This window comes from Plecotus auritus (genome assembly GCF_963455305.1).
Source record: "Plecotus auritus genome assembly, chromosome: 3".
Taxonomy (NCBI): Eukaryota; Metazoa; Chordata; class Mammalia; order Chiroptera; family Vespertilionidae; genus Plecotus; species Plecotus auritus.
In genome coordinates this window covers 25319158-25344851 of record NC_137772.1, presented here as the reverse complement: position 1 = coordinate 25344851, position 25694 = coordinate 25319158, and the positions used below count along the sequence as shown (strand labels likewise).

The following is a 25694-nucleotide window of genomic DNA, read 5'->3' as shown; positions in this document are numbered from 1 at the left end:
CCCTTTCCCTACAAACAGCTTGACTCCTGAACGTTTCAGAGTTCTTTAGGACACGTGTGTTTTCCTGCTTCCCCGAGTCTGGAAAACTCGAGGTCCTCTTCTCCCACCCGCGCAGCGAGAAGAGGAGCAGGACAGCAGCCCCGCTGGGGCGCGCTTTAGTCGCGGTGGGGTCCTGGCCGGGCGCGCCACCCAGCAGGGGTCGGGGCGGGATGTCCTACCAAGCCAACCCCAGAGTCCCTGCGCCCCCGCGGGCGAAGCGGGAACCCCACCTTCCCAGCCCTAGTGAGATGGGCGCCGGGTTTCCATTCCCGGCCAGCACGCAAACCCCCGAACGGCGGCCCCGGGGAGGCCTCCGGGACTCACGCGGTCTCTCTGGGTCTCGGGGGCCTCTCCCCGGCCAGCTCCCGGCCCTTCGGGGTTAGAGAGTGGGAGCCTCCCATTGCTCCGAGCTCGCGCCTTCGCTGCGCCCTCCCGTGTTCCTGGAGCGCCGGCCCGACCCGGACCCTGGGCAGGGAGGAGGCGGCGGGGGCGGGCGGAGGCGGCGGGCGGGAGGAAGGGTGGGGCCGAGGGTTGGGCGGGGGTGGCCGGGAGCCCTGGTTCAGGGTCCCGGCCCCGGGGAAAGTCGGCGAAAGGACGGCTGGAGACGCAGCCAACTTCTCCGCCAATTGCAGAGCTCAGCCTGCGGCGCCGCCCGGGCACCCGCCCGAGACTCCGCAGGGAGATGCTGATGCCCAGGTCACGCTGGGGCCGGGCGCCACACCTCCCAGCTAGGAAGCCCCAAGGCGGCGGCGGGCAGCAGGTGGAGAGGACGGGAGACCTGGGCGCGCCCTCGGAGCCCTACGGGCTGGGGAACGCCTCTCTCTGCCCTCCCAGCCCGGGCGGTAGGGCGATGGCGGCGCCGGGGCAGCGGGCAGGCGCCTGGGAGCCCCCGCGCGAGGCAGCTCTGCCGAGAAGCACCAGTAGCGGGCGGTGTGCGCCAAGCGGGAGACGGGCTGCCTTCTGAGCGCCAGCTTCCCCCGCACGGGGGCAGGAGTGAGGCCTGGGCTGAGTTCTACAGAAAACTGGGTTGATCCTGGTTCTACCCCAGACTAGCTGGGTGAATTGGAACAAGAGTCTTCACCCCCTCCGAATTATTTCTTCATCTGTAAAGCAAGGAAGCACATTTAATGTCCTTTCTGGGTTTGACAACCAATGAATGGATGCTCTTCCAAACTCGGGGGGAGGAGGGAATGCCCGCTCTCCCTCCCATTGCACCTAATAACTCCCTTTCGGAATATTTTATGCTCTGTCTCACCCATTCCTGCCTCCCACCTCCCTCCTCACCGGCCATCTGTCCACCCCAGTGTTTGGGTTTTTGGGGTGTTTCTTTGGGAGAAGAGGGTTTTATAAAAATTGGAATGTCTTTTTTCACTAACACCTACCTATTTACCCTTCCAGATCCAAAGCAAACCTCCTTCTATAACACTGTCCTGAATCCTGATATTACATCTTTTTTTTGTTATTGCTGTCTCCTTCACTGGGATGTAAAACTCGTAAAGATAGGAAATTTATTTTGTTTTCATTGTTCCTGCTTGGCGCTCACTTGTTGATAAATGTAGTCATCTTACAAGCTTATTATCACCTTCCTTCCAGGTGTTCCCATAACACTTGTTAATTTCTCTAACATAGCATTTACCAATCTTATTTTGTAATTATCTCTTCACTCCTTCGTCTTTCCACTAGAATCTGAGTTCTTTAATGGCAAGTACGCTTTTGTATCTCTGTATCCAAGCTCAGTGCCTGACACAGTGCCTGTACCCTGGATGGTATACAATGTTTACTGAATGAATGAATGAATGAATGAATGAGCCTGTGGGTGAGCACACAGAAAGGTGTTCAACATTAACTGTCATTCTTGACGGGAAGCACTAAGAGAATAAAGATGTATGTGGCTACATTTTAATGTCTCCAGAAAACTCAGAGACTTCTATTTATAACATAGTTCTTCTTTTTTTATATATATTTTATTGAATTTTTAGAGAGAGGAAGGGAGAGGGATAGAGAGTTAGAAACATCGATGAGAGAGAAACATTGATCAGCTGCCTCCTGCACACCTCCTATTGGGAATGTGCCTGTAACCAACCAAGGTACATGCCCTTGATAAGAATCGAACCTGGGACCTTTCAGTCTGTAGGCTGATGCTCTATCCACTGAGCCAAACCGGTTAGGGCCATAGTTTTCCTTTTTTATGTTTAACGTTGACTTCCTGTTCATACATTATCTTCACTCTGTTATAGCCAGAGGGTTCCTTGAGTTCAGGGTGCTGCCACATTGTAGACATACACATCACAGTATTTTGGGGGGTGGGAAAATACACATCTACACTAATAAAAGAGAAACATGCAAACTGACCATACCTCTGCTATGCCCACAAGCCACGCCCACCAGCCAATCAGGAGTGAGTATGCAAATTAACCCAACCAAGATGGCTGCAGCCATGGAGCAAGCAGGAAGCTTGGGTTTCCCTGGCAATGGAAGAAGCCAAGCTTCCCGCCCGTCCTGGCTGGCTCTGGCCTCCACTCAAGGCTACAAAGTTTCAATTATCCTATCTAATAAAGAGGGAATATGCTAATTGACCATCACTCTGTCACAAAGATGACTGCACCCACAGCTGAGGCCAAGTTCCCATAAGGAGCCTTAACAAGCAATCAGCAGGGACCTGAGGCTACACCCTCCCCTGCCCCTGTGGGGCTTGACAGGGGACCTCAGGTAGCTCCCCCCGCCCCAGCGCCAGGCCGGGGGACCTCAGGCCGCACCCCCCACTAGGTGGGACTTGACAAGGGACTTCAGGATGTGCCCCCCACCCTGGAACCAGGCCGGGGGACCTCAGACCGCACCCCCTGCACAGCGGGTCTTGACAGGGGACCTCAAGGTGCACTTCCCGTCCTGGTGTTGGGCTAGGGGACCTCAGGCCGCGCCTCCCACCAAGTGGGGCTTGACAGGGGACTTCAGGCCACGCCCCCTACCCCAGCACTGGGCCAGAGGACCTGAGGCTGCGCCCCCATGCCTGGCGGGGCTTGACAGGGGACCTCAGGCCATGCTCCCCACTCAGCGGGGCTTGACAGGGGACCTCAGGCCATGCCCCCTACCCCAACACCAGGCCAGGGGACCTGAGGCTGTGCCCCCCTGCCTGGCAGGGCTTGACAGGGGACCTCAAGGTACACCCCCAGTGCTGGGTCGGGAGAACTCAGGCTGCACCCCCCGCCCAGCGGGGCTTGACGTGGGACCTGAGGCTGCACCCCCCCTGCCGGTGGGGCTTGATGGGGGACCTGAGGCTGTGTCCCCCTCCCAGTGCCAGGCCGGGGGACCTGAGGCTGCGCCCCCCTGCCTGGCGGGGCTTGATGGGACCTCAGGCCATGCACCCCACCCAGTGGGGCTTAACAGGGGATCTCAGGCAGTGTCCCCCACCTGGTGGGGCTTGACAGGGGACCTCAAGGCACACCCCCCACCCTGGTCTGGGCTGGGGGACCTCAGGCCACGCCCCCCATCCTGGCGCTGGGCCAGGGGACCTGAGGCTACATCCCCTGCCTGGTGGGGCTTGACAAGGGTGGGACTGGCCGGGTCTGGATCTAGCCCAGGGGCCAGCCGGGTCTGGGTCTCATGCGATTTTGAGGTGCATGTGGGTGGGCGGGGACTGACTCTGGGTCCCATGGTGGGCCCCAGACTCTGACAGAAGGAAGGTTTTCATATACATTTTACTAATTTTCTTTCATCTCTGACACTTCTATTATAGAGAAAGGGCAAATAGCAATATTAAATTATTTCCTCTAATTAATACCCTTTTTTTTTTCCAATATATTTTATTGATTTTTTACAGAGAGGAAGAGAGAGGGATAGAGAGTTAGAAACATTGATGAGAGAGAAACATCAGCCAGCTGCCTCCTGCACACCCCCTACTGGGGATGTGCCCGCAACCAAGGTACATGCCCTTGACCGGAATCGAACCTGGGACCTTTCAGTCCGCAGGCTCTATCCACTGAGCCAAACCTGTCAGGGCTAATTAATACCCTTTTAATGTGCACGAATTTCGTGCACCAGGTCACTAGTAGAAGATAAATAAATCCCAATAAAAATGGCAGCAGCCATGGAGCTGGAGAGAGCAGGAGGCTTGGGTTGCCCCCGGCGATGGAGGAAGCCAAGCTTCCTGCCTGCCCTGGCCTGCCCTGGCCTCCGCTTAAGGCTACAAAGTTTCAATTATAGAAGATAAATAAATCCCGGATACCAGGGCTTCCGCTTGGGTTGCTGGGGGGCGTGGCCAGCCTGCAAACCACCACAGGCCCCTCTCTCAGGCTGCCCCACGCCCCAAGGGAACCCCCACCCTGATCCGGGACACCCTTCAGGGCAAACCAGCTGGCCACCACCCATGCACCAGGCCTCTATCCTATCTAATAAAAGGGTAATATGCAAATTGACTGTCACTCCAACACACAAGATGGCTGCCCCCATGTGGACACAAGATGGCCACCACAAGATGGTCAGCAGGGGAGGGCAGTTGGGAGGGACCAGGCCTGCAAGGGAGGGCAGTTGTGGGTGATCAGGCCAGCAGGGGAGGGCAGTTGGGTTGGACCAGGCCTGCAGGGGAGGGCAGTTGGGGGGGACCAGGCCTGCAGGGGAGGGCAGTTAGGGGTGACCAGGCCGGCAGAGGAAGGAAGTTGGGGGCGACCAGGCCTGCAGGGAAGGGCAGCTGGGGGGACCCAGGCCTGCAGGGGAGAGCAGTTAGGGGTGACCAGGCCTGCAGGGGAGGGCAGTTACGGGCAATCAGGCTGGTAGGGGAGCAGTTAGGCATCAATCAGGCTGGCAGGGGAGTGATTAGGGGGTGATCAGGCTGACAGGCAGAAGTGGTTAGGGGCAATCAGGAAGGCAGGCAGGCGAGCAGTTGGGAGCCAGCAGTCCTGGATTGAGAGAGGGATTGTGAGAGGGATGTCCGACTGCCCGTTTAGGCCCGATCCCGTTTAGGCAGTCAGACATCCCTTGAGGGGTCCCAGATTGGAGAGGGTGCAGGCTGGGCTGAGGGACACACACCCCCATGCACGAGTTTCGTGCACCAGGCCTCTAGTTAATTCATAAAAGTGTAATGAGACTGAATTGAGGTCTTATGGGAAGGATTTCAAGTAGCTGAAGAAAGTTAACTCTTGGCAGATACTTTTTTTTTTTTTTTGGTCAAAATTCTTCACCCATTCTACTGGGAATATTTTGGCAATGTGATTGAAGAGCCAATGATATCATAAACATGACCCTGTCAAAGCTCCAGAGGACATGTAGCCTCTCCTGGTGAGAAATGTCTTTATCCCCCGTGGGTCATTCCAAGGGAAATGGGAGGGGGAATGACTGGGGAGGAGGGGAAGAATGGGAAAGTTGTGGACAAGACGGGCTGTTGGGAAGAGGTTCATTACTGTGAGCGCAGAAAGGCTCAGGATGGTTTCAAAGAAAAGGGAAAAAATGAAACCCACAGCCTATTGTGGTGCAGAGAAACTGAGATAAAGATGGGGAAAAGGAGTCTATAAAATAATGTGAAAGGTTGTCTATACGGGACCCAAATGCATCTCTGCAGAGACGCTTGTGTTGACTGATTTACTTCCCTGGCTGGTACAGAGACATAGGCAGTCGGGGCTTTAGACTCAGGGACGTGAAGCCAGGAAAATGGCTTCATCAGAATGCAACCAGGCTGGTGCCCTGATGGTGCAAGTCGAGGCTCCAAAACGGAGAGAAATAACTTCTGTTGGGTTTTTCATATATAAGCTATCCAGTTTGTGGCATTTTATTTTAGCAGCCAAAATAGATTGAGATAGGAGGTGAGCCCTTTGGGAGCTCTTTCTTTTCCCTGCTGGCTGGAATGCTGATGGGATAGCTGAGTTCACACAGCCATGCTTAATTCTGAGGGTGAAGGAGCCTGAATCCATTACACCCTGGAACCTCTGAGCCTGTCCTGGATTCCTTACCTACAGATTTCCTTTATGTAAGAAAAAAGTGAAGAACACATTGGTTAGCGACTAATATTTTGGATTTCTGTGAGACTCAGACAATGCAAACCCTAATCAACATTCTGGCCATTAAATTGGGGAGAAAAAGAGTCCCATTATCTTGTAATCAAACTACATGTACATGGAAGAACTGTATTACTTAGCGGCTTGCCAGCAATCACTCCATCCTACTCTACAGATAAAGAGTGCTATTAAATGAGCCCTAATTCTAATACAGGTAGACCTCACTTTATTGCACTTTGTTTTATTGTACTTGACAGAGATTGCATTTTTTACAAATTGAAGGCTTGTGGCAACTCCGAGTTGCACAAGTCAATTGGCACCATTTTTCCAACAGTGTTTTCTCATTTTATGGCTCTGTGTCACATTTGGTAATTATTGCAATATTTCAAAGTTTTTCGTTATTATTATATTGTTATGGCAATTTGCTATCAGTGGTTGTGGTTGTTTTGGGACACCATGAACCATGCCCATATACAGCGGCAAACTTCATTGGTAAATATTGTGTGTGTTCTCACTGACCCAATGACAAGTCATTCCTCCATCTCTCTCCCTCTCTTCATGCCTCCCTATTCCCTGAGACACAATCATATTGAAATTAGGCAATTAATAACCCCACAATGGCCTCTCAGTGTTCAAGAGAAAGGAAGAGTCACATGTTTCTCATTTTAAATCAAAAGCTAGAAATGATTAATTTCAGTGAGGAAGGCATGTCTAAAGCTGTGATAGACCAAAAGCTAGGCCTCTTGTGCTAAACAGTTAGCCAAGCTGTGAAGGCAAAGGCAAAGTTTTTGGAGGAAATGAAAAGTGAACACATGAATGATAAGAAAGTGAAACAGCCTTACTGCTGATATGGAGAACATTTTAGTGGTCTGGATAGAAGATGAAACCAGTCACAACATTCCCTTAAGCCAAAGCCTAATCCAAGCAAGGCCCTAACTCTCTTCAATTCTATGAAGGCTGGGAGAAAGTGGGGCAGCTGCAGAAGAAGTTTGAAGCTAGCAGAGGTTGTTTTGTGAGGCTTATGGAAAGAAGCCATCTCCATCACATAAAAGTACAAGGTGAAGCAGTAAGTGCTGATATTGAAGCTGCACCAAGTTATCCAGAAGATCTAGCTAAAATAATTCATGAAGGTGGCTACACATTTTCAATGTAGATGAAACAACCTCATATTGGAAGACGATGCCATCTAGGACTTTCACAGCTAGAGAGGAGAAGTCAATGCCTTGTTTCAAAACTTCAAAGGATAGGCGGACTCTCTTGTTAGCAGCTAATGAAGCTGGTGACTTGAACTTGAACCCAGTGCTTAATTACCATTGTGAAAATGCTAGGGCCGTTAAGAATGGGGCCAAATCCACTCTGCCTGTGCTCTATAAATGGAACAACAAAGTCTGGATGACAGCACATCTGTTTACAACATGGTTTACTGAATCTTTTAAGCCCACTGTTGAGACTTACTGTTCAGGAAAAAAAAAGGTTCCTTTCAAAATATTACTGCTCATTGACAATGTACCTGGTCACCCAGGAGTTCTGATAGAGACATACAAGATTAATGTTTTTTTCCCTGCCTGCTAACACAATGTTCATGCTACAGCCCATGGATTAAGGAGTCATTTTGACTTTCAAGTCGTATTATTTAAAAAATATATTTTGTAAGGCTCTAGCTGCCATAGACAGTGATTCATTTGATGGATGTTGGCAAAATAAAATAAAAAGCCTTCTGGAAATGAGTCACCATTCTAGATGCCATGAAGAACACTCGTGATTCACGGGAAGAGGTCAAAATATCACCATTAGCAGGTATTTGGAAGAAGTTGATTCCAAACCCCATGGATGACTGAGGGGTTCAATACCTCAGTGGAGGAGGCACGTGCAGGTGTGATGGAAATAACAGGAGAACTAGAATTAGCAGTGGAGCCTGAAGATGTGACTGAGTTGCTGGGTTGTCACAACAAAACTTTAATGGATGAGGAGTTGCTTCTTATGGATGAGCAAAAGAAAGTGATTTCTTGAGAGGGAATCTATTCCTGGTGAAGACGCTGTGAAGATTGTTGAAATGACAACAAAGGCTTCAGACTATTATGTAAACCTGTGGATAAAGCAGTGGCAGGGTTTGAGAGGACTGACTCCAATTTTGAAAGAAGTTCTAAATAAATAAAATGAATAAAATTCTATCAAACAGCATCACCTGCTGTGGAGAAATAGCTTGTGAATGGAAGAGTCCATTGATGCAGCAAACTTCATTGTTTTCTGATTTTAAGAAATTTCTGCAGCTACCCCAACCTTCCGCAACCACCACCCTGAGCAGTCAGCAGCCATCATCGAGGCAAGACCCTCCCCACCAGCAAAAAGATTATGACTTGCTCAAGGCTCAGCTGATGGTTAGCATTGTTTTAGTAATAAAATGTTTTTAAATCAAGGCATGTACATTGTTTTTCAGAGATAACTCTATTGCCCACTTAATAGACTACATACAGTATAGTATAAGCTTAACTTCTATACCCACTGGGAAACCAAAACATCGTGACTTGCTTTACTGTGATATTCACTTTATTGTGGTGGTCTGGAACTGAACCCACATTATATCTGAGTTATGTCTGTACTTCCCGAAGTTTAGCTCTGTCTGAATCTGCCTGTAAAATCCCCCCCTCCCCCACACCCCCCAGCCATCATTGCTAAGCAAAATTATGCTCTATTCCAAATAAACTTTCTCCACCTCACACCATTGTTTTGGCACTGCCTAACCATAAGGAAAAAATCAAAACTAAGAGACTGAGTCCTAGAACAAAGCTGTAAAAGCCTTTAGGTGCCATCGAGTTCCACCTTCTTATCCTATCTAATAAAGAAGGAATATGCTAATTGACCATCACTCCATCACAAAGATGGCTGCACCCACAGCTGAGGCCAAGTTCCCTTAAGGAGCCTTAATGAGCAATCAGCAGGGACCTGAGGCTACACCCTCCCCAGCTCCTGTGGGGCTTGACAGGGGACCTCAGACCGAACCCCCCGCCCTGGAGTCAGGCTGGGGGACCTCAGGCCACGCCTCCTGCCTTGGCACCAGGCTGGGGGACCTCAGGCCATGCCTCCCACCCAGTGGGGCTTGACCGGGACCTCAGGCTGCACCCCCCACCCTGGCACCAGGCCAGGGGACCTGAGGCTGCGCCCCCACTGCCTGGCGGGGCTTGACAGGGGACCTCAGGCCATGCTCCCCACCCAGTGGGGCTTGACAGGGGATCTCAAGGCACACTCCCCACCCCATCTGGGGGACCTCAGGTCACGTCCCCCGTCCTGGTGCCGGGCCAGGGGACCTAAGGCTACGCCCCCTGCCCAGTGGGGCTTGACAAGGGTGGGACTGGCCGGGTCTGGATCTAGCCCAGTGCGGGGGGTGGGTCGGCTGGGTCTGGGTCTCATGCAATTTTGAGGTGCATGTGGGTGGGCGGGGACTTGACTCTGGGTCCTCCTTTTAATGTGCACGAATTTCGTGCACTGGGCCACTAGTATTTATATAAGTGAGCCAAGGCCAGGATGCTAGAGACATGCCCAAGGTTACAGAAACCGTGCCAAAGCTGGAACCAGGACTCAGAGTCCCCTGCTCCCACCCAGTCCTTTGTTCTTTCCTCGATCCTGATTTCCTTCAATCACACTTAAGCCAAATACAAAGATTATATGTCTGTTATTTTGATTAGAAATTTTAAAATATTACTTTAAAAACCATCTCAGTTATACTCCATGTCAAAGGGAGAAATGCCCTTTGGCGATTTGTCTTTGAATTTATTCTCAGTTTACTCTGAAAAGTGAACACGCCCACAACCCCGGTCGGGACCTTTGCTCTGGCCTTGAAACCCTCTGGACTGAAAAAAATTAAGTCAGATGAAAGTCACATGCTTACTTACAGGGTAGGTAGGTATTCGGTGCCAGTTCCCAGCCAAATGCCTTTTGCCTAAGGCTAATTCTCAGAAATTCCTCTATAATTCCACCAGCCACTCTGTGTGTGACTGTTCTCTAATACTTTGTGCCAGCAAAATGGAATTCTGGCCAAAAAAATAAAATAAAAAAGTCTTTGTTCCCTGTTTCAAGGTGATGCATCTGTCACCTCTAATAAGTTGGCAGTTTCCAGAAGAGAGCTCGTGCTTCTGACCTGTGACCCTCCTCTTCTACTCTGGAAACAGCCGCCAAGTTCACAGTTTCAATCTGTATTCTCAGGGAGTGGAATGCAAGCACTTAAAAAAGAAAACCTTCTTTCCTTTTTTATTTCACTTACTCGTCATTTATATTCCTACATAATGGTTCACGGACAGTATGTTCTTTGTGTGCTTTTTATTAATTTTCTTTTAAAGCAGGCTATTTTTTCTGCCCTGGTGTTGTTTTCAGCGATAGAACCTGCCTATAATTCAAACATCCTGGACTCAGTGACCACAAGTGTCATCTTGGAATATTAACTCTTGTTACTTTTTTGGGTCTCATGCAACTTTGGAATAGTGACCTGGAGCAGCCTTTGGATATTTAAACGTGGATTCCAACCTCACTGTCTGGTCTTGGGGGTGGGGGGTAAGGAGAGTTCACCCACCAATTCTTTATTTCCACTCTCTGACCCAGCAGGTGCCCGCTTTAGCCATTCAAATGAGAAATGACAAAGCAGACAGGAAAACCAGAAGGCTGGCGAGAGTCCTGAAGGCCTGGGTTCCAGGCAGTGCTTTAATTTGTGAATCTTTGAAATTGAAATCATTATGCCCGGTTCATTATATAAAAATAGCATGAATATATATTTTAAAAAATGCTACTGTTCTCTAGCTGGGCAAAACAGAGTCTGTGGAGTCCGAGTGTGCTACGAAGAAAGTAGAAGCAAATATTTAAAGGAAATCTCTAAGGAGAGACAAAGTAAATATACAAATTTCCTTAGGCTTAGAAGTTAAGACTGTCCTAAGAGGTCATGTGAAGACCTGAATCATTTATCTGAGAACATTTGTGAGCCAGACAGAGCTGTCAAGTTACAGGAATAAAACAGGCTTCTAACCTCAAGCAGGTTAAACAAAAGGAAGAGTAAGCCCAGGTAGAAGAGAACAGGACCACTCTTTCTTCAGGAAGTCTGCACGTTTTCCACCTTCCCGCAGAGAAAGACCAGAATGGCACCGGAAAACTCTGCACCTGCTGGTGAAAATCCCAGGGCACCCACGGCGTGGGAGTCAGGATGGAGGAAATGGAACTCTCATTCCTTGCTAGATGTGATATATGCATAGCTCAGTAGGGAGCACTGTTGTTTTGCTTTTTCCACGTTCCAAGGAGAGGTCATGTCCAATCAGGACTTGGTTTCTGTATAGTCTTAGCTTTGAATTTTTCAACTTTCAACTCCAAAACTTCTTGTCTATGCTCAAATCTGTGGTCCACATTGCTATTGATACTATAACCATTTCCTTGAGCATCTAAAAAGGTGTGGACAGCGGAAGTGAGAGCTATAGACTCCAACTTTTGGTCCCCAGGAATCACCATGAATAGTCCTGGAAAGAAAGGAGGAGCTCTGACCTACTTGTAGGACAGGGCAGGGCAGGGCATAAAATGGTCAGTGCAAGAAGGAGAGCAGGGGCTTGAGCAAGATACAATGAACGTGAGAAACGGAATACCTGGGTTGCCTGGACCAAACCAGGCCGAAGGACAGTCCTAGGGCCCAAGAGCTGAAAGGGGCCAATGGGAATATCTGATTCCAAATCCCACCTGATGCAGGAATCCTTTACTCAGGATTCCTGACCAATAGTCAGCCAACTTCTGTTTGGAACTTTCAAAGGTATTTCTGGTGACACAGAGCTGCAGCACTCAGATCCCTCTCCAAGAGGGGACTTAGCAACCCAGCTTCAAGGAATGCGGTGATCTGATCATCTCCAGCTGTCAGTGCCTTCAGGGTCTGCCTCTGCTTTTGAGCCCAGATCAGTCTTCTCTGGCAATCCCAGCCAATGGCTGAGCAAGGTGGTAGTATAAAGGCCTGACCATTTTTGCCCAACATGGGATCCCTCTAAACTGTCAATCTTTGCTTTGGAACTCCGCATTGGTCAGGCAGAGACTTAGTCCCGCCTGCATCACAGAGTGATGGCTCTCCTGCCCAATCTTGCTTTTGCTCCTTTTTCTTTCCCAGGTGTTATTTCTCCACAAACCTTAATATGTGAAGCACAGTGGTTATTTTTAGGGTGTGAAACTATTCTATACAATACCATAATGGTGGGAACATGACACTACCCATTTGTCAAAATCCATAGGACTTTACATCACAAAGAGTGAACCTAATGTGTGCAAATTAAAGGAAAACAATTGAGGAGACCAGGAGATCCCAGGATGGAATGCACACTATGGCAAAACAACCTAACTGTATTACAAATGTATAAAACAACTTCACTGAAGGGGCTGGAGAGGAAAAGGTGCTGACCTAACTAACTCTGGAAATGAGTGGCATCTGTAAGACTAAAGGCAAAAGAAATTGAACATATAAACACGGTAATCTAGCTGATAAAGTTGTTTCCCATGAGAGTACGTGTTAACAATTCTAATACCACTAGACTAGTATACTGCAACTGAACAATGAAGTAAATGGATGGCAGATGGTGGGAGCCAGATTTCTCACTGTTGGAGTGGGAACTTATAGATAAGCAAAGGGAGGTCTAGAAAGATCCATGTGGTAATGGATTAGAGTTGGAAACATTAGTATCAATTCATGTTTTGCTTAATATAGAGTCAGATGGTTGCATGTAGAAATAGTTATAAATGTGTGTATATGCACAGGTTAGTATACACACATGTATCTTCTTGCTCTATTAACTAAAAGGGACTAGAAGCAACAGCACCTCAATAGCAACAAGCATACTGGGCACCCAGAACTTGGTTTTCAATACTGTTCTCTAATAAAAGAAGCCAAGGTTACTTGGAAAAATGGCTGAATCTAGTACTGGGGCACGAACCATACCAGATGAGCCCTGATCATCTTACAGTGCTGGATAGTAACGATAGTGCTAAAAACCAACCAAACAAGAAGCCACCAAAACCCATGTTGATGGGAGAATAACAAAGGGACACAGAAGTCAATTAAAAGAGTTCCCAATGGCCAAAGTTGGGACAAATTGAGCGATAAAATTAATAAATTAGTATTGGATTACAAACTTAACGTATAAAATAAATATGCATGAGTCTCTACGAATATAAATAATGATTTAACAACTAAATAAATCAAGAGATGAGACAAATATCCCATGAAGGAGAATTCCAAGTAATTTATATAGATACTCCACCCTCAATGAGGCAATGCTTAACTTCCACTCCATTAGCATGAAGTGTGCGGAGTCACTTCCTGCCAAAAGTGCACATGGGAAAGGAGAAAAGACTTTACAGTGGAGAGATCTGACAAACACTGCTTCAGCCAGGTAGTCAGGATTAACACCAACAGTGATAAGTCATGTTGATAGTACGTACCCGTGATAGGACACAATGAAAGGACACTTTTCTTCTGTGACATTCCCAAGAACGCACAACCCCAGTGTAATAATGAGGAAAACATAAGACAAATCCCAATTGAGAGACGTCATATAAAATACTGGATTAGCAGTCCTCAAAGAGTTCAAGGTCATTAAAAATAATTGTGAGAAACTGTCAAGCCAAGGTAATCTAAAGAGTCATGGCAAAAAAAAAAAAAAAAAAGCCACGTGTATCAGTTAGGACCCTGGCAGGTAACACTCTCCAATTTGAGAGTTTCATAAAGGGACTGTTCACAAAGGCCTGAGTAGAGTTTGAGTGGTCTCAAGAGATAGCAATTTCCCGGGGATGTATAATGGGGGAGACTCTGCTCCTACCCTAGGCCTGAAGGGTCAGAGGGACAGAGCCACATGGAGAGGGCTGTCTGAGGGGAGTTGTGGTCTTCAGTCAGAGGATACAACCCCCCATGGGAACCCAGCAGGAAAAAAGAAAAGGAAATAAATACCTCTGGATCACTCTCTTCACTCCCTCTGATTTCCAACCGTAGCCTCCATTGACTGAACCTAACTGAAAGTCAAATGCAAAGGAGCCATTCAGAGCAACCTCTTGGACACAGAGGAGAGTGGACTTTACAAGGTTAAGTGAAAATATCCAGCACCCATATAGTTTTAATCACTTTTCTAGAGCATCCACACAACAGATTGGTTTTATGAGAGAAAGGGTCCCCTGGACCCTAGTTCTGTGACCTTGGGGAAGTCACTACTTCTGTAAGCCTCATTCCCCTCATCTGTAAAATGAAGGGTTTAGACTAGAAAGTCTCTGAGATCCCTTTCAGCCCTGATGCCCATGATTCTGGAAACAAACTAAATGCCTCAGCAGGCTATAGCTGATACGTGCCTAGAGCCCTGACAGCTGTTTATTTTCTAAAGTATACGCAGGCCTCTTTTTTCCATGACGTATCTCTGCATCTGTGCAAGGCAGTGCAGTGCATGTTGGTTACTGAGCCACTCCAAGGAAAGGAGCAGGCTTTGCTCACTCACAGACATGGCACAGGCCTGCTGGGAGAGGAAACCTGAGGCTGAGAAATGAGACAAGGCTCTGGACAACCAACTGCAGAGGCCAGGAGGCAAGAGGAAGAGCAAGCCACTCACCAACGGCCGGGTCAGCAGTCAGTGGGCACGCCTGCTTGTTCCTGAAGAACACTTGAGGGGGCCTCCGCAGCTGGCAGCAGCTGTTGCAGCCCTCAGGTTGGCCCGGCAACTCGACTGGCAGGACCAGCAAAGGGTTGGCTGCAGCAACCACGCAGATGGTAATAATTAGCTAGCAAGTCAAACTATGGAAAGTTCCGAGCAACCAAGAGAGCCTCACATTGAACAATGAACCTACAAGCCTTCCCCGGCTGCCTTGGGACATTTTGTTCTGTTTGTGTCTGCCTTTTCAACTACTGTCTGCTTCAGTCTCTTCAAACCTCCTTGTTTTGAAAATAAAGGGTGAGGCTAAGGAAGGGAATATTCCTATTACCTCTTCAGGAATGAAAATGCAGAAAGTGTAAGCCCACCACTCCCAACCCTACATATCTTGGGTGGCCTGGAATACACAACAGATTCCCTCCCTTTCCCTAACTCCACCCCTAGTCATTAAGCTAGGATTCTCCATAACTACTGATGGGCCCCACATAAGTGCTGGTTCATAGTGTGATGGGGGTGTCTAGAACAGGGGTGGGCAAACTTTTTGACTCAAGGGCCACAATAGGTTCTTAAACTGGACCGGAGGGCCGGAACAAAAGCATGGATGGAGTGTTTGTGTGAACTAATATAAATTCAAAGTAAAGGAGCGGAGGGGAGAGCAAGAAAACCGGATAGAACAGCCGGATCCGGCCCGCGGGCCGTAGTTTGCCCAAGGCTGGTCTAGAAGGACCTATATTCTAAAATCCTTAAAAACCCTCCCAAAACATTGGACAGATATATGCAAGAAAATGAAAGCAGACCACCTCCTTACACCAATACAAGAATAAATTCAAAATGGATTAAAGACTTAAATGTAAGACTTGAAACCATAAAACTTCCTAGAAGAAAACATAGGTAGTAAAATCTCTGACATTTCTCTTAGCAATATTTTTCTGATATATCTCCTTGGGCAAGGGAAACAAAAGAAAAAATAAACAAATGGGACTATATCAAACTAAAAAGTTTTTGCATAGCAAAGGAAACCATCAACAAAATGAAAGACAACATACTGAATAGGAGAAGATATTTGCCAATGATATATCCTATAAGGGGTTAATACCCAAAATTTATAAAGAACTTATAAAATTCAACATAAAAACAAACAAACAATCCAATTAAAAAATGGGCGGAGGATCTGAAAAGACACTTCTCCAAAGAGGACATACAAATGGCCAATAGACATATGAAAAGATGTTCAATATCATTAATCACCAGAGAAATGCAAATTAAAACCACAATGAGATATCACCCCATACCTGTAAGAATGGGAACTATCACTATCAATAAATCAACAAACAACAAGTGTCGACAAGGATGTGGAGAAAAGGGAACCCTAGTGTACTGTTGGAAGGCAGATTGGTACAGCCACTGTGGAAAACAGTATGGAGTTACCTCAAAAAATTAAAAATGGAACTGCCTTATGACCCAGTGATTCAACTTTTGGGTATTTATCTGAAAAAAATCCAAAATACTAGTTTGAAAGAATATATGCACCCCTATGTCCATTACAGCAGTATTTACAATAGCTAACATGTGGAAGCAACGCAAGTGCTTGTCATAGACAAGTGGATAAAGAAGTTGTGGTATATATATTACTCGACCATAAAAAAAGAATGAAATCTTATCATTTGTGACAGCATGTACTAGTATGAACCTAGAGGGCATTAGGCTAAGTGAAATAAGTCAGTTAGAAAAAAGGTAAGTACCATACATTCTCACTTATATGTGGAATCTAAAGGAAAAAAAAAACAACAAAATTGATGCAGACTCAGATATAGAGAACAGACTGATGGTTGCCAGAGGGGTGGGTGTTTGGGGGGCTGGTGAAAAAGGTGAAGGGATTGAGAAGTACAGATTGGTAGTTACAGAATAGTCATGGGGATGTAAAGTACAGCATAGGAAATATAGTCAATAATACTACATAATAAAAGCCTAATATGCAAATTGTCCCCTCAACTGGGAGTTCAACCGTTTGCTATGATGTGCACTGACCACCAGGGGGCTGCGCAGAACATGGTGGACAGCAGCAATGTGGCGTTGGCAGGGGGCGGCAGTGGAGGTGCTGCTGGCCCTGATGGACACGAACGAGAGCAAGACCACAGCAAGATGGTGGAGCCGGTGGCGCCAGGCCAAGGCGGGGTGGGGGTGGGGGTGAGGGGTGGGGCAAGGCAACCACCTGGTTCCCAGGCACTGAGGGAGCCGGGTGGGGGCCCGATGCTCAGGTGGAGGGGGGCACGTGGGGACCTGGGGGCTCAGGTGCTGCCCAGGGCCCAGAGGTCAGCTGGGACCTGCCCTTCCACACCAGACACTAGCACTTCGATCGCTGGCCAGGCCTAGGGACCACACCATGCACGAATTTTGCTATGACATGCACTGACCACCAGGGGGCAGTCAACTTGGACAGACGAAAAGAGAAACAGGTGATTGAGTCTATGAAAGATGGCAAGCAGGTGGGGCTGAACTGAAGTTCGCATTGGGAGGCCGGGCCATTGGCCCAAATTCCGCTGCTCCCCAGGCACTGCTCCGGAGGCATGGTGCCTCCTGACTCCCATCAACCCCTCAGACCATGTACCCCCCCCAGGCAGCTGGGACAGAGGGATGGAGGGAGGAAAAAAAGAGACCAGGAACTCCATCCTATCATGGAGTTCCGCCTCCTCCTATCATACCAGAGCCACCCCAGGACTTGCAGGATGGCACACAAAGTGGGCAGCCTCGCTGCAGCTACAGCAACTCCCCGGTCTGCCCCTCAGGCACTCACCCCACTTCTCCGAGCTTCTGTCTGCACCCCTAGCGAGGCTATGGGAGCTCCTCCCTAATGACCCACTTCTCCATAGCTGGGTGCGGCAGACCACAAAATGCTAGGGATGGGGAGGAAGATGAGGGCAGACACTCAGCTGACAGGGATGAGCAGAGTGGCTCCTCCCCAGCTGCCTGCCACTTGGCGCACTACTACATCCCTGGGGGATGTTGGATGCTGGTTTCAGCCGGATCCCCACAGGCCATGGGGAGGGACCCCACTGGTGCACAAATCCGTGCACCGGGTCTCTAGTATTATAATAACTATGTATGGTGCAGTTGGGGACTGGAAATATCAAGGGGAACACTTTGTAAAGAATATGATTGTCTAACCACTATGCAGTACACCTAAAACTAATACAAAATAATATTCAATATAAACTGTAATAGAAAAATAAACTTTAAGTTAAAAAAAAACCACACCTCCCCAAACTGCTGATTCCTAAATTCTATTGTCATCTTACTTCCAGAAAGAAAAGTTGAATCTTGTTGTAAACACACCCACACTTGGGACATGAGTGCTGTAAGGTTGTTTAGTGAATTAAGGACCTAAATGCCTTACTACATACAGCTGAGGAAGGAAGGCGAGTCCGGATGTGAGATGCTGAGAATGGGGTGGAAAAGGGCCACTGGAAACAGAAGAGGACAAAGACAGTGCTCTGAGCACCGAGGAAGGACATCACATACTTCAGCTGCTCCTAGAGCTGTCCCGGCTGAGTTGGTGCTCTAAATGTTTTAAAATTTCAAAAAAGCTACTTCTCTATCAAGTAACACAGGAAAAACTTCCAGTCTGGACTGCAGGCCCTCAGCAAGGAGTTTATCTTTCCAGCGTTGGAGAGTTTAACAACTGTGGTGTGTGATGCGGGCTACCTAGGGAGTCTCCTTACTACAAAATGTTTCTCTTCTTCACTGTCACAGAGAAATCAAAGTCTCCCACTGGAGCTGTACCTGCATATCAATTCATTTATTAATTAATGGCTTGCTAAAAGTCAAGTGGAGGCTTTGACGAACAACAAATAGGATTAATTTTAGATATGGGATACTGGGGGATTCCGGGCACAGCAGGGCTCAGTGGGAGGCCACTGCTGGGACCCTCTCTGTGTTGTTAGGGAGTGACCAGATCCATTAAGAAAAGGAGAGAGGCCACCACTGTGGAAAGCAGTAGGGAGTTATCTCAAAAAAATTAAAAATGGAACTGCCGTGTGGCCCAGCAATTCCACTTCTGGGATTTATCTGGAGAAACTGGAAACACTGATTCAAAAGAATATATGCACCCCTATGTTCATTGCAGTGTTATTTGCAACAGCCAAGATTTGGCAGCAGTCTGAGTGTCCATCAGTAGATGAATGGATAAAAGAGCTGTGGTACATTGGAATATTACACAGCTATAAAAAGGAAGGAAAACTTACTCGTTGCAACAGCATGGATGAACCTGGAGAGCATTATGCTAAGTAAAATAAGCCAGTCAGAGAAAGACAAGTACCATATGATTGCACGCATATGTGGAATCTAATGAACAAAATGAACTAACAAGCAAAATAGAGGCAAACTCATAGATAGAGAGCAGGCTGAGAGCTGTGTGGGGGAGTACTCACTGGGGGGTTGGAGGGATTGAGCAAAAAAGAGAAAAACTCATGGACACAGACAACAGGGTAGTGATTGTCAGTGGAAGGAGGTGGGAGAGGTAAAGGAGGGTATAGGGAAATAAATGGTCATTGAAGGAGACTTGATTTGGGGTGGTGAACACACAGTACAGTGTATAGATGATGTGCTGTAGCATTGTGCACCGGAAACCTGCATAATTTTGTTAACCAGTTTCACGCCAATAAATTCAATAAAAAGGAGAAAATAAATAAAAAGGAAAAGGAGAGAGGAATCCTGGAGATAGGGGGCCTCTGGGAGTGCACCAGGAAGGGTTAAGAAGACAACCTGCTTCACAGGTTTACCCACACCTGGCTATGCCTGAAGGTCTGCTTACATAGGTACAGTTGCCTCCCCTGTCACATGCTCTTTTCACCTTCTGACCCCTGCTCTTCCAAATGGCTAAGAGTGTTGCACTTAGACCTTGTGCTGTAAGAGTTGTGGCTCTCTCCATCCACTTCCAAATACAGCGCTCTTCAAACAAACAGAAATAGCTTCTATTAGGGCGGGTTCAATTTACTAGAACCATCATGTGAGATTTAGACACCCATAACCCAAACCAGACAGTCCTGAGTTAAAATCCCAACCTAGCACTTACTAGCTGTGTGTTTTCGTGCGTGTCATTTCCTTCTGTACACCTTCCTGTCATCACTTGTAAACTGAAGGTAATAATAGCTCTCACCTGATAGGTGGTCATGAGGATTACACAAATGAGGTAACGCACATGGCGCACTTGGCACAAGGCATAGCTCATGGTAAGTGCTCACTAAATGGCCGTTGTTAAGTTACTTCTTGCCTACTTTTACTTCCAGGGACAGGTCGGCCAACGCATGCACCCTACTTTCAAAATCATTGCAAATTTAATCCGGGCTTAAGCTACGCTCACACGTTTGTTCTTTGAAAAAGCCACAGGACTCTTCTGTAAGTCATGCTTTCCTTACTGTTTTTTTTTTTTTTCTTTAAATCAGCTATATTTAGCTCTTAACCTTTATATCTCAGCTTGAAATCCTAAAGTCATCCTTCCAGAAATACAAGTGATTCAGCAAATGTCATTTAGTCATTGAGAAAAACAAGCACTTTTTTAAAAAATAACAATAGGTCTAATGGTTGGGACTAATTTTCATAATGGCAAGGATAAATAAATTGTATCTCATTTAATCAAAGATCCAATTTGTCGAGGCCAACCCTAAAGATGTGTTGTTTCAATTCTACCTCTTTAATCCCTGGCAGAACATCTAAGCTCTTTCATGTGGGTCCTAAGTTATCTCCTAGGGACCCTGGGTCCTTCCTGGCTGGGGTCCAAGCACAATCTTTTCATCCCCAGTTCGAATGATTAGGGCCCATTTTATAGTCTCAAACACCAGTTACTTCTTATGTCCAGCTACCTTACCTAAGTTAATCGCACAACCTCTTTTACACATAATAACATATTTATTGAGTGCTTACTTTGTGCCAGACATAGCTCTAAATGCTTTATGTGGACGAAGATATCATATTATCTTTGTGAAATAGGCACTGTTCTTTTCATCCCTCTACATAGTTTATCATTATTTTGATAATTTTCCCAAGATGACCTAGCTAATATGTGGTAGAGCTGGGATTTGAACCTGAGAGTCTGACTCCAGAGATGGCTCTTTCTCACTAAACCTCAGAGGAGAGGTCAAGTTTACCAGAGATGGACAAGAATCCTGAGTCCGCTTTTTCACAGAACTTCCAGGGAACTTTTTGCCCTTGCTCTGTCACTGTTCTTCTCAGCCTATTCTCAGGGGCATCCTTTGCCAAAAATATAAAAGAACTATATTCACAATATTCCTCTTACCTCTGTCAAAGAGGGCTACAAAAATATTCAAGGCAGTTTGCTCAGACTCAGGGGGTATAGCTTCAGTCCCACCTTCACCACCACTAACTGGCTGTGTGACCTGGAGCAAGTCGCTTAATGTCTCTGCCTTTAGCTTCCTCATTAGCGAAGGGGACATCATGCTGAACACTGCTTTTTAGGGCTTTTGTGGGGAGGGCATGAGTTCATCTGTGTAATGTGCTCAGCACAATGGCTCAATAAGGAAACTGGTATCATTAAAGAAGATCTACACTAGCTATTATGATAATTGATCACACAGCCCATAACTATGAGCAGAAGTGAGGAGGGCACATTCAGAAAAAAACTGAGAGGCCAGGTTGTAATCTCAGCTCTCTGGGGCCCTGCCCCGTGTCGGCCCCTGCACGTGAGGGTGAGGACGGGCTGCCTGGGGGGAAGCTCTTACCTCCTGAGCCTGCAGGCACGTGCCTCCCTAGGGCAGGAGATGATCATTAAGTAGGAGGCAGATGGGGAGGCCCAAATGAAAGTCTAGACAGGACAAGCTAGAAATCCCTCTGAAAATCCACTCTGTCCCACAATCAGTCATTTCAGCTGAGACAAAACATTCCTTGTTTCAGGTCAGCAGTTGAAAAATTTTCAAAACCTTCTTTCAAATGGCACCCTGCCATGTACATCAGGTAGAGATGTAGCTGCTTTGTTAGAAGTGGGAAGAGGCGGCTCCTGGAGCACCTACAGGCTCCTGGTTGCACTCCTCCCCGAAAGGGAGCCTGTGTCCCTTCTGAAGAGCAATGTCCGTAGACTGAGGCTAAAGAAACATTTTCTAAGAGAAACAAATGTGCATAAAACACGAACCCTGTCCGTAGGGAGCTTAAACTCTAGTAAGGTGTCAGCTACAGTCTTGCACTGGCTGGCAACTGAACCCCAACGTCCCTGATGGAAGGTACAAATCTAACAAGGCCCCATTGCTACCTTCTGCAGAACGTGAGCCTTTCAGTTGCCAGGGATTCCTCCACAGTCACATAGCACACTCAGACTGGGGGGTGGGGGGGGGGGTGGGGGGTGGGGAGGATGCATTGTTCACCTGCTTCAGAAAAATAATATTTTACAATTAACTTACCTTTCACAACACCTTGTGAGGTGGGGTTATGACTATCCCATTTCACAGATGAGGAAACTGTGGCTGAGGATATTGAACTTGTCCAAAGTCACCTAGCTAGACAATGCTGGAACCAAGATTCAAAGCCCAGTGTTCCTGGTTTCAGAGCATGGTGGCATGGACTCCAGACTGGGGCTACCTCAGTTCAGATCCCTCCTCTGCCACTTGCTAGTTCTGTCTCTTGCCTCAGTTTCCTCATCTGTAAAATGGGGATGATGGTGATGATACGTACCACCCTTGGAATGATGCCTGGCACACAGCAAGTGCTCAGCAAGAGTTAGTGGCTGTCTTGGGATCACCAACTAACAGGTTATAACTAGATTGGTTCATTTTGTCCTGCCATTTACTAGGCTGTGAGAGAACAGTGCATAGCAGCATGTGGCTAAGGAGAAAAATGTGTGGTTCAGAGGCGCCAGTGCAGTGGGAGTGCCTAGAAAGGGCATTGGAAATGTCTCATTTATGACCGCTCCATACATTTTCCAGTATTTCTCACCAGAAGCCATGCTGAGTCCCCCGAGTCAGTCCAATGTCAGCACATGTGTTGCCATAGCTAGCCTGTCAGCAATGACAGCTGGGAGCATGTCCCCAAGGAAGCCAAGGGCCACAGGCGGCTGTCTGGGTAGACCAGTTCGCTCGGCCACAGACCCTGCCCTTGGGCTCTGCCTATCAACGCACAGCACTGATGCTCAACGTGCCACCTCTCCATGTCGGGAGGGATAACTCAAGGGGTGTCCCCATCCAGGATGGTGGGTGGGAGAGAGGGAAGGAGAGAACATTGGGTAGTGAGAAGAACACATGGTCCAGGTCCTGGGAAACAGCTGGACCCCAGTTCATCAGGGCAAAAATGCCTTTTCCTAGCCTTTCCATGCCGGTCATTTCTCTCTGAATCCATTCAGAGCTGAGGGGATTTGTAAATGCTCCTTGGCATTCCAGGGACTCAAAAAAAAAAAAAAAAAAAAAAAAAAGAAAGAAAGAAAGAAAGAAAAAAAAGAAGAGAAAAGTAAAAAAGAAAAGAAAGAAAAGGAAAAAGGAAGGGAATTCCTAGAATTCTGCCATAACACTTTTCACATCGGAACTCAAATAAAACGTATGCTTCCAGGGACCCAGGAATGAAAGTTAAATTTGCAAAGAGAGTGGGAAAAGCAATGCCTGATTATTCTCTGAGTCCACCCACCCACCACTCACACCCATCCGCGAAAATGCCCTAGCCTAGCCCAAGGCTTAAAGGACAAGCGCCTCGTTTAGCTCAATAAATGTCAAAGGTTCGCAAGAGTGTCCAGTCCCTCGGTTCCTACCTCTTCGGCCTCGGTCCCAGGGTCGCTTCCCTCTGGTTCCGCACCACCTGCTACAGATCCATCATCTCTCCTTGGGAAGCCGAGCCGCTGGTCAGGGAGGGGCTCCGCGGAAGGAAGGGGAGGGCAGCCTGAGATCACGGACGTGCGCAGGGGCTGGTCTCAGAACCAAGCACTTGGTTTCGGGGAAAAGGATGTTTTGTAATTTTTGGCTTGAATTTCCAGAGGCTGAACAGGAAATGTCCACTGGGATCTCAAGAGAAAACCCGGCCGTGGTGTGCCTGCCGAGGGGGACGCGCTCTCACCCCGGGCCGCCTGGAATTTAAAATTTAAAGCTCCGTCTGAATCCTGGTGCCTTTCCCCCCTTACTCTTCCCTCCAGCCCTTTTTTTTTTCCTTAATGGAATGTCAGTTTCGTTCCTGACATGCTGGAAAAATTTTCCTCTGCCTAAGCTTGGCTCAGGATCACTCTCTCTTGTGAGAGAATTTCTCCTGTTACACAGTTCAGCTTCTTTTTTTTTCAAAGAGAGCTATTTGTTTTGCCAACTTTTGTAGTAAGGACATTTTTGATGCATTTCCACCCCTCCCCCATGAACCTCTGGATTCAAAAAATATACACACCCACATCCTTCTTGACTGTTTTTCCCCTTCTAATAAAAACAACAACAATAATAATAACTGGTCAATGATCGCAGTGAAAACGTCCTTAAACTGTGGGCTCGAGTCAACCTTCTGATGTTCCCATCTGGGCCCACAGTGCAGTGTGTGTGTATGTGGTATGTGGTATGTGGTGTGTGGTAGAAGGGGTAACAATTCTCTTCAAGGCCATCTCTAAGTTCTAGGTCTTTCTATGATGGTAACACAGGAATTAACTACCTTTCCCAAATGGGGTCCTGTTCCAAGTTACAAACTCTGCCTCCTTGGCCCCCCAGGAATGGGGCTGGAAGACTTGTGGCTGTGATTCTTGGAGGTGCTGGAGTGGAGGTACATGAAGGTGAGAGGCCATCTTAAGATTCAGTTGTTGGTTGATGCCTGGAGAAGGGCATGTCTGTGAACTGTCAAATGCCACCACAGATTGGGGACCTTGAGGGTACTTGTTGGCCCCTGCAATAAGACTGGGTAGTTCTCACGGGGATAATTAGAGATTTGTTCATAAACAGGAAATGACAGTGTCTCCTCTGCTCTATCTATTTTAAAAAGTGGATAATGAAGAAATTAGTAGTGTAAACAAGATTATAAGAAAATTTTTTTTTGCCTATTTGTCATTTTAGAAAGCTTCCAATGTTTTAGAAGTACCCTTAATTTAAAAAATTACACTGCTTACATAATAGACTGAGGCTAGTAATTTTTATTTATTTATTTTTAAAATATATTTTATTGATATTTTTACAGAGAGGAAGGGAGAAGGATAGAGAGCTAGAAACATCGATGAGAGAGAAACATCGATCAGCTGCCTCCTGCACACCTCCCACTGGGGATGTGCCCACAACCAAGGTACATGCCCTTGACCGGAATCGAACCCGGGACCCTTCATTCCGCAGGCCGACGCTCTATCCACTGAGCCAAACCGGTTTCGGCTAGGCTAGTAATTTTTAGACTGTTGATTTGATGTACTGGTTACATATTATTTTTTATCCAGTCAGGAAAGTAAGACTGGCCTAGGTGATGTTTTTCTGTTCTAGCCTGAGTTTTGTACCTGAACTTGAAAGTAATTGAAATGTATTAATATTTTGAGGTTAGAGATCCTGTCATTTCAAACTCATTTTAGTGTGGAAATAATCCTAATACACAACATTTAACCCACCATTAAAAGGATTTAACTAGATGCCTATTTTTAAGCATATTTAAACATAACAGTAAAATAAACATAGAATTCCCTCACTTGGTTTTGTCCCCAGATGGTTTCAAGAATCACACTCTGAGGTAGGCAGATTGGGTCTATTTGATATCTAAAAATAGACAACACATGTTTTTACAAGATTGGTCGAGCCCCCAACTGAGGGCAAAAATCACAGACTTGAGGAGTGTGCAGCTCACCACAGGCTTGTGGGGATGTCGCCAGGCAGAACCAGGGAGGGGCACTTCCAGCTCTCATCGTCAGAGCTCGATTCACTAGATTAGTCACCTCTGTTGACTTGTGAAACTAGCTGCTTTGGTATCCTGAATGTAGACACCAGCATAATGCTCTCATATTGGGCAGCAAAAGTCAGAGCTGACGGTGAGATGAAAACCCAGTCTTTTTTAAGGAGAAAGCTAGGCAGTGTTTCACAGAAGGGCAAAGCTTGGATTGGTTTGTGGG

At 47.1% G+C, this 25694-nt stretch overlaps 1 protein-coding gene across 13 annotated transcripts in view; it reads right to left on the bottom strand.

Moving 5' to 3' along the window:
* Positions 1-23477, bottom strand: part of TACC1 (transforming acidic coiled-coil containing protein 1) — a 106452-nt gene extending 82975 nt beyond the window's left edge. For 3 of the 13 annotated variants that reach the window (XM_080660902.1, XM_080660904.1, XM_080660892.1), the window contains exon 1: positions 364-483. In XM_080660902.1, the coding sequence (XP_080517028.1) occupies positions 364-440 (77 nt within the window). In that variant the 5' untranslated portion in view covers positions 441-483. Of the gene's footprint in view, positions 1-363; positions 494-14620; positions 14759-23399 lie in introns of those variants that run through there. The other 10 variants (XM_080660894.1, XM_080660895.1, XM_080660899.1 and 7 more) reach the window with 8 other exon arrangements.
* Between the last annotated feature and the right edge of the window lie 2217 nt (positions 23478-25694).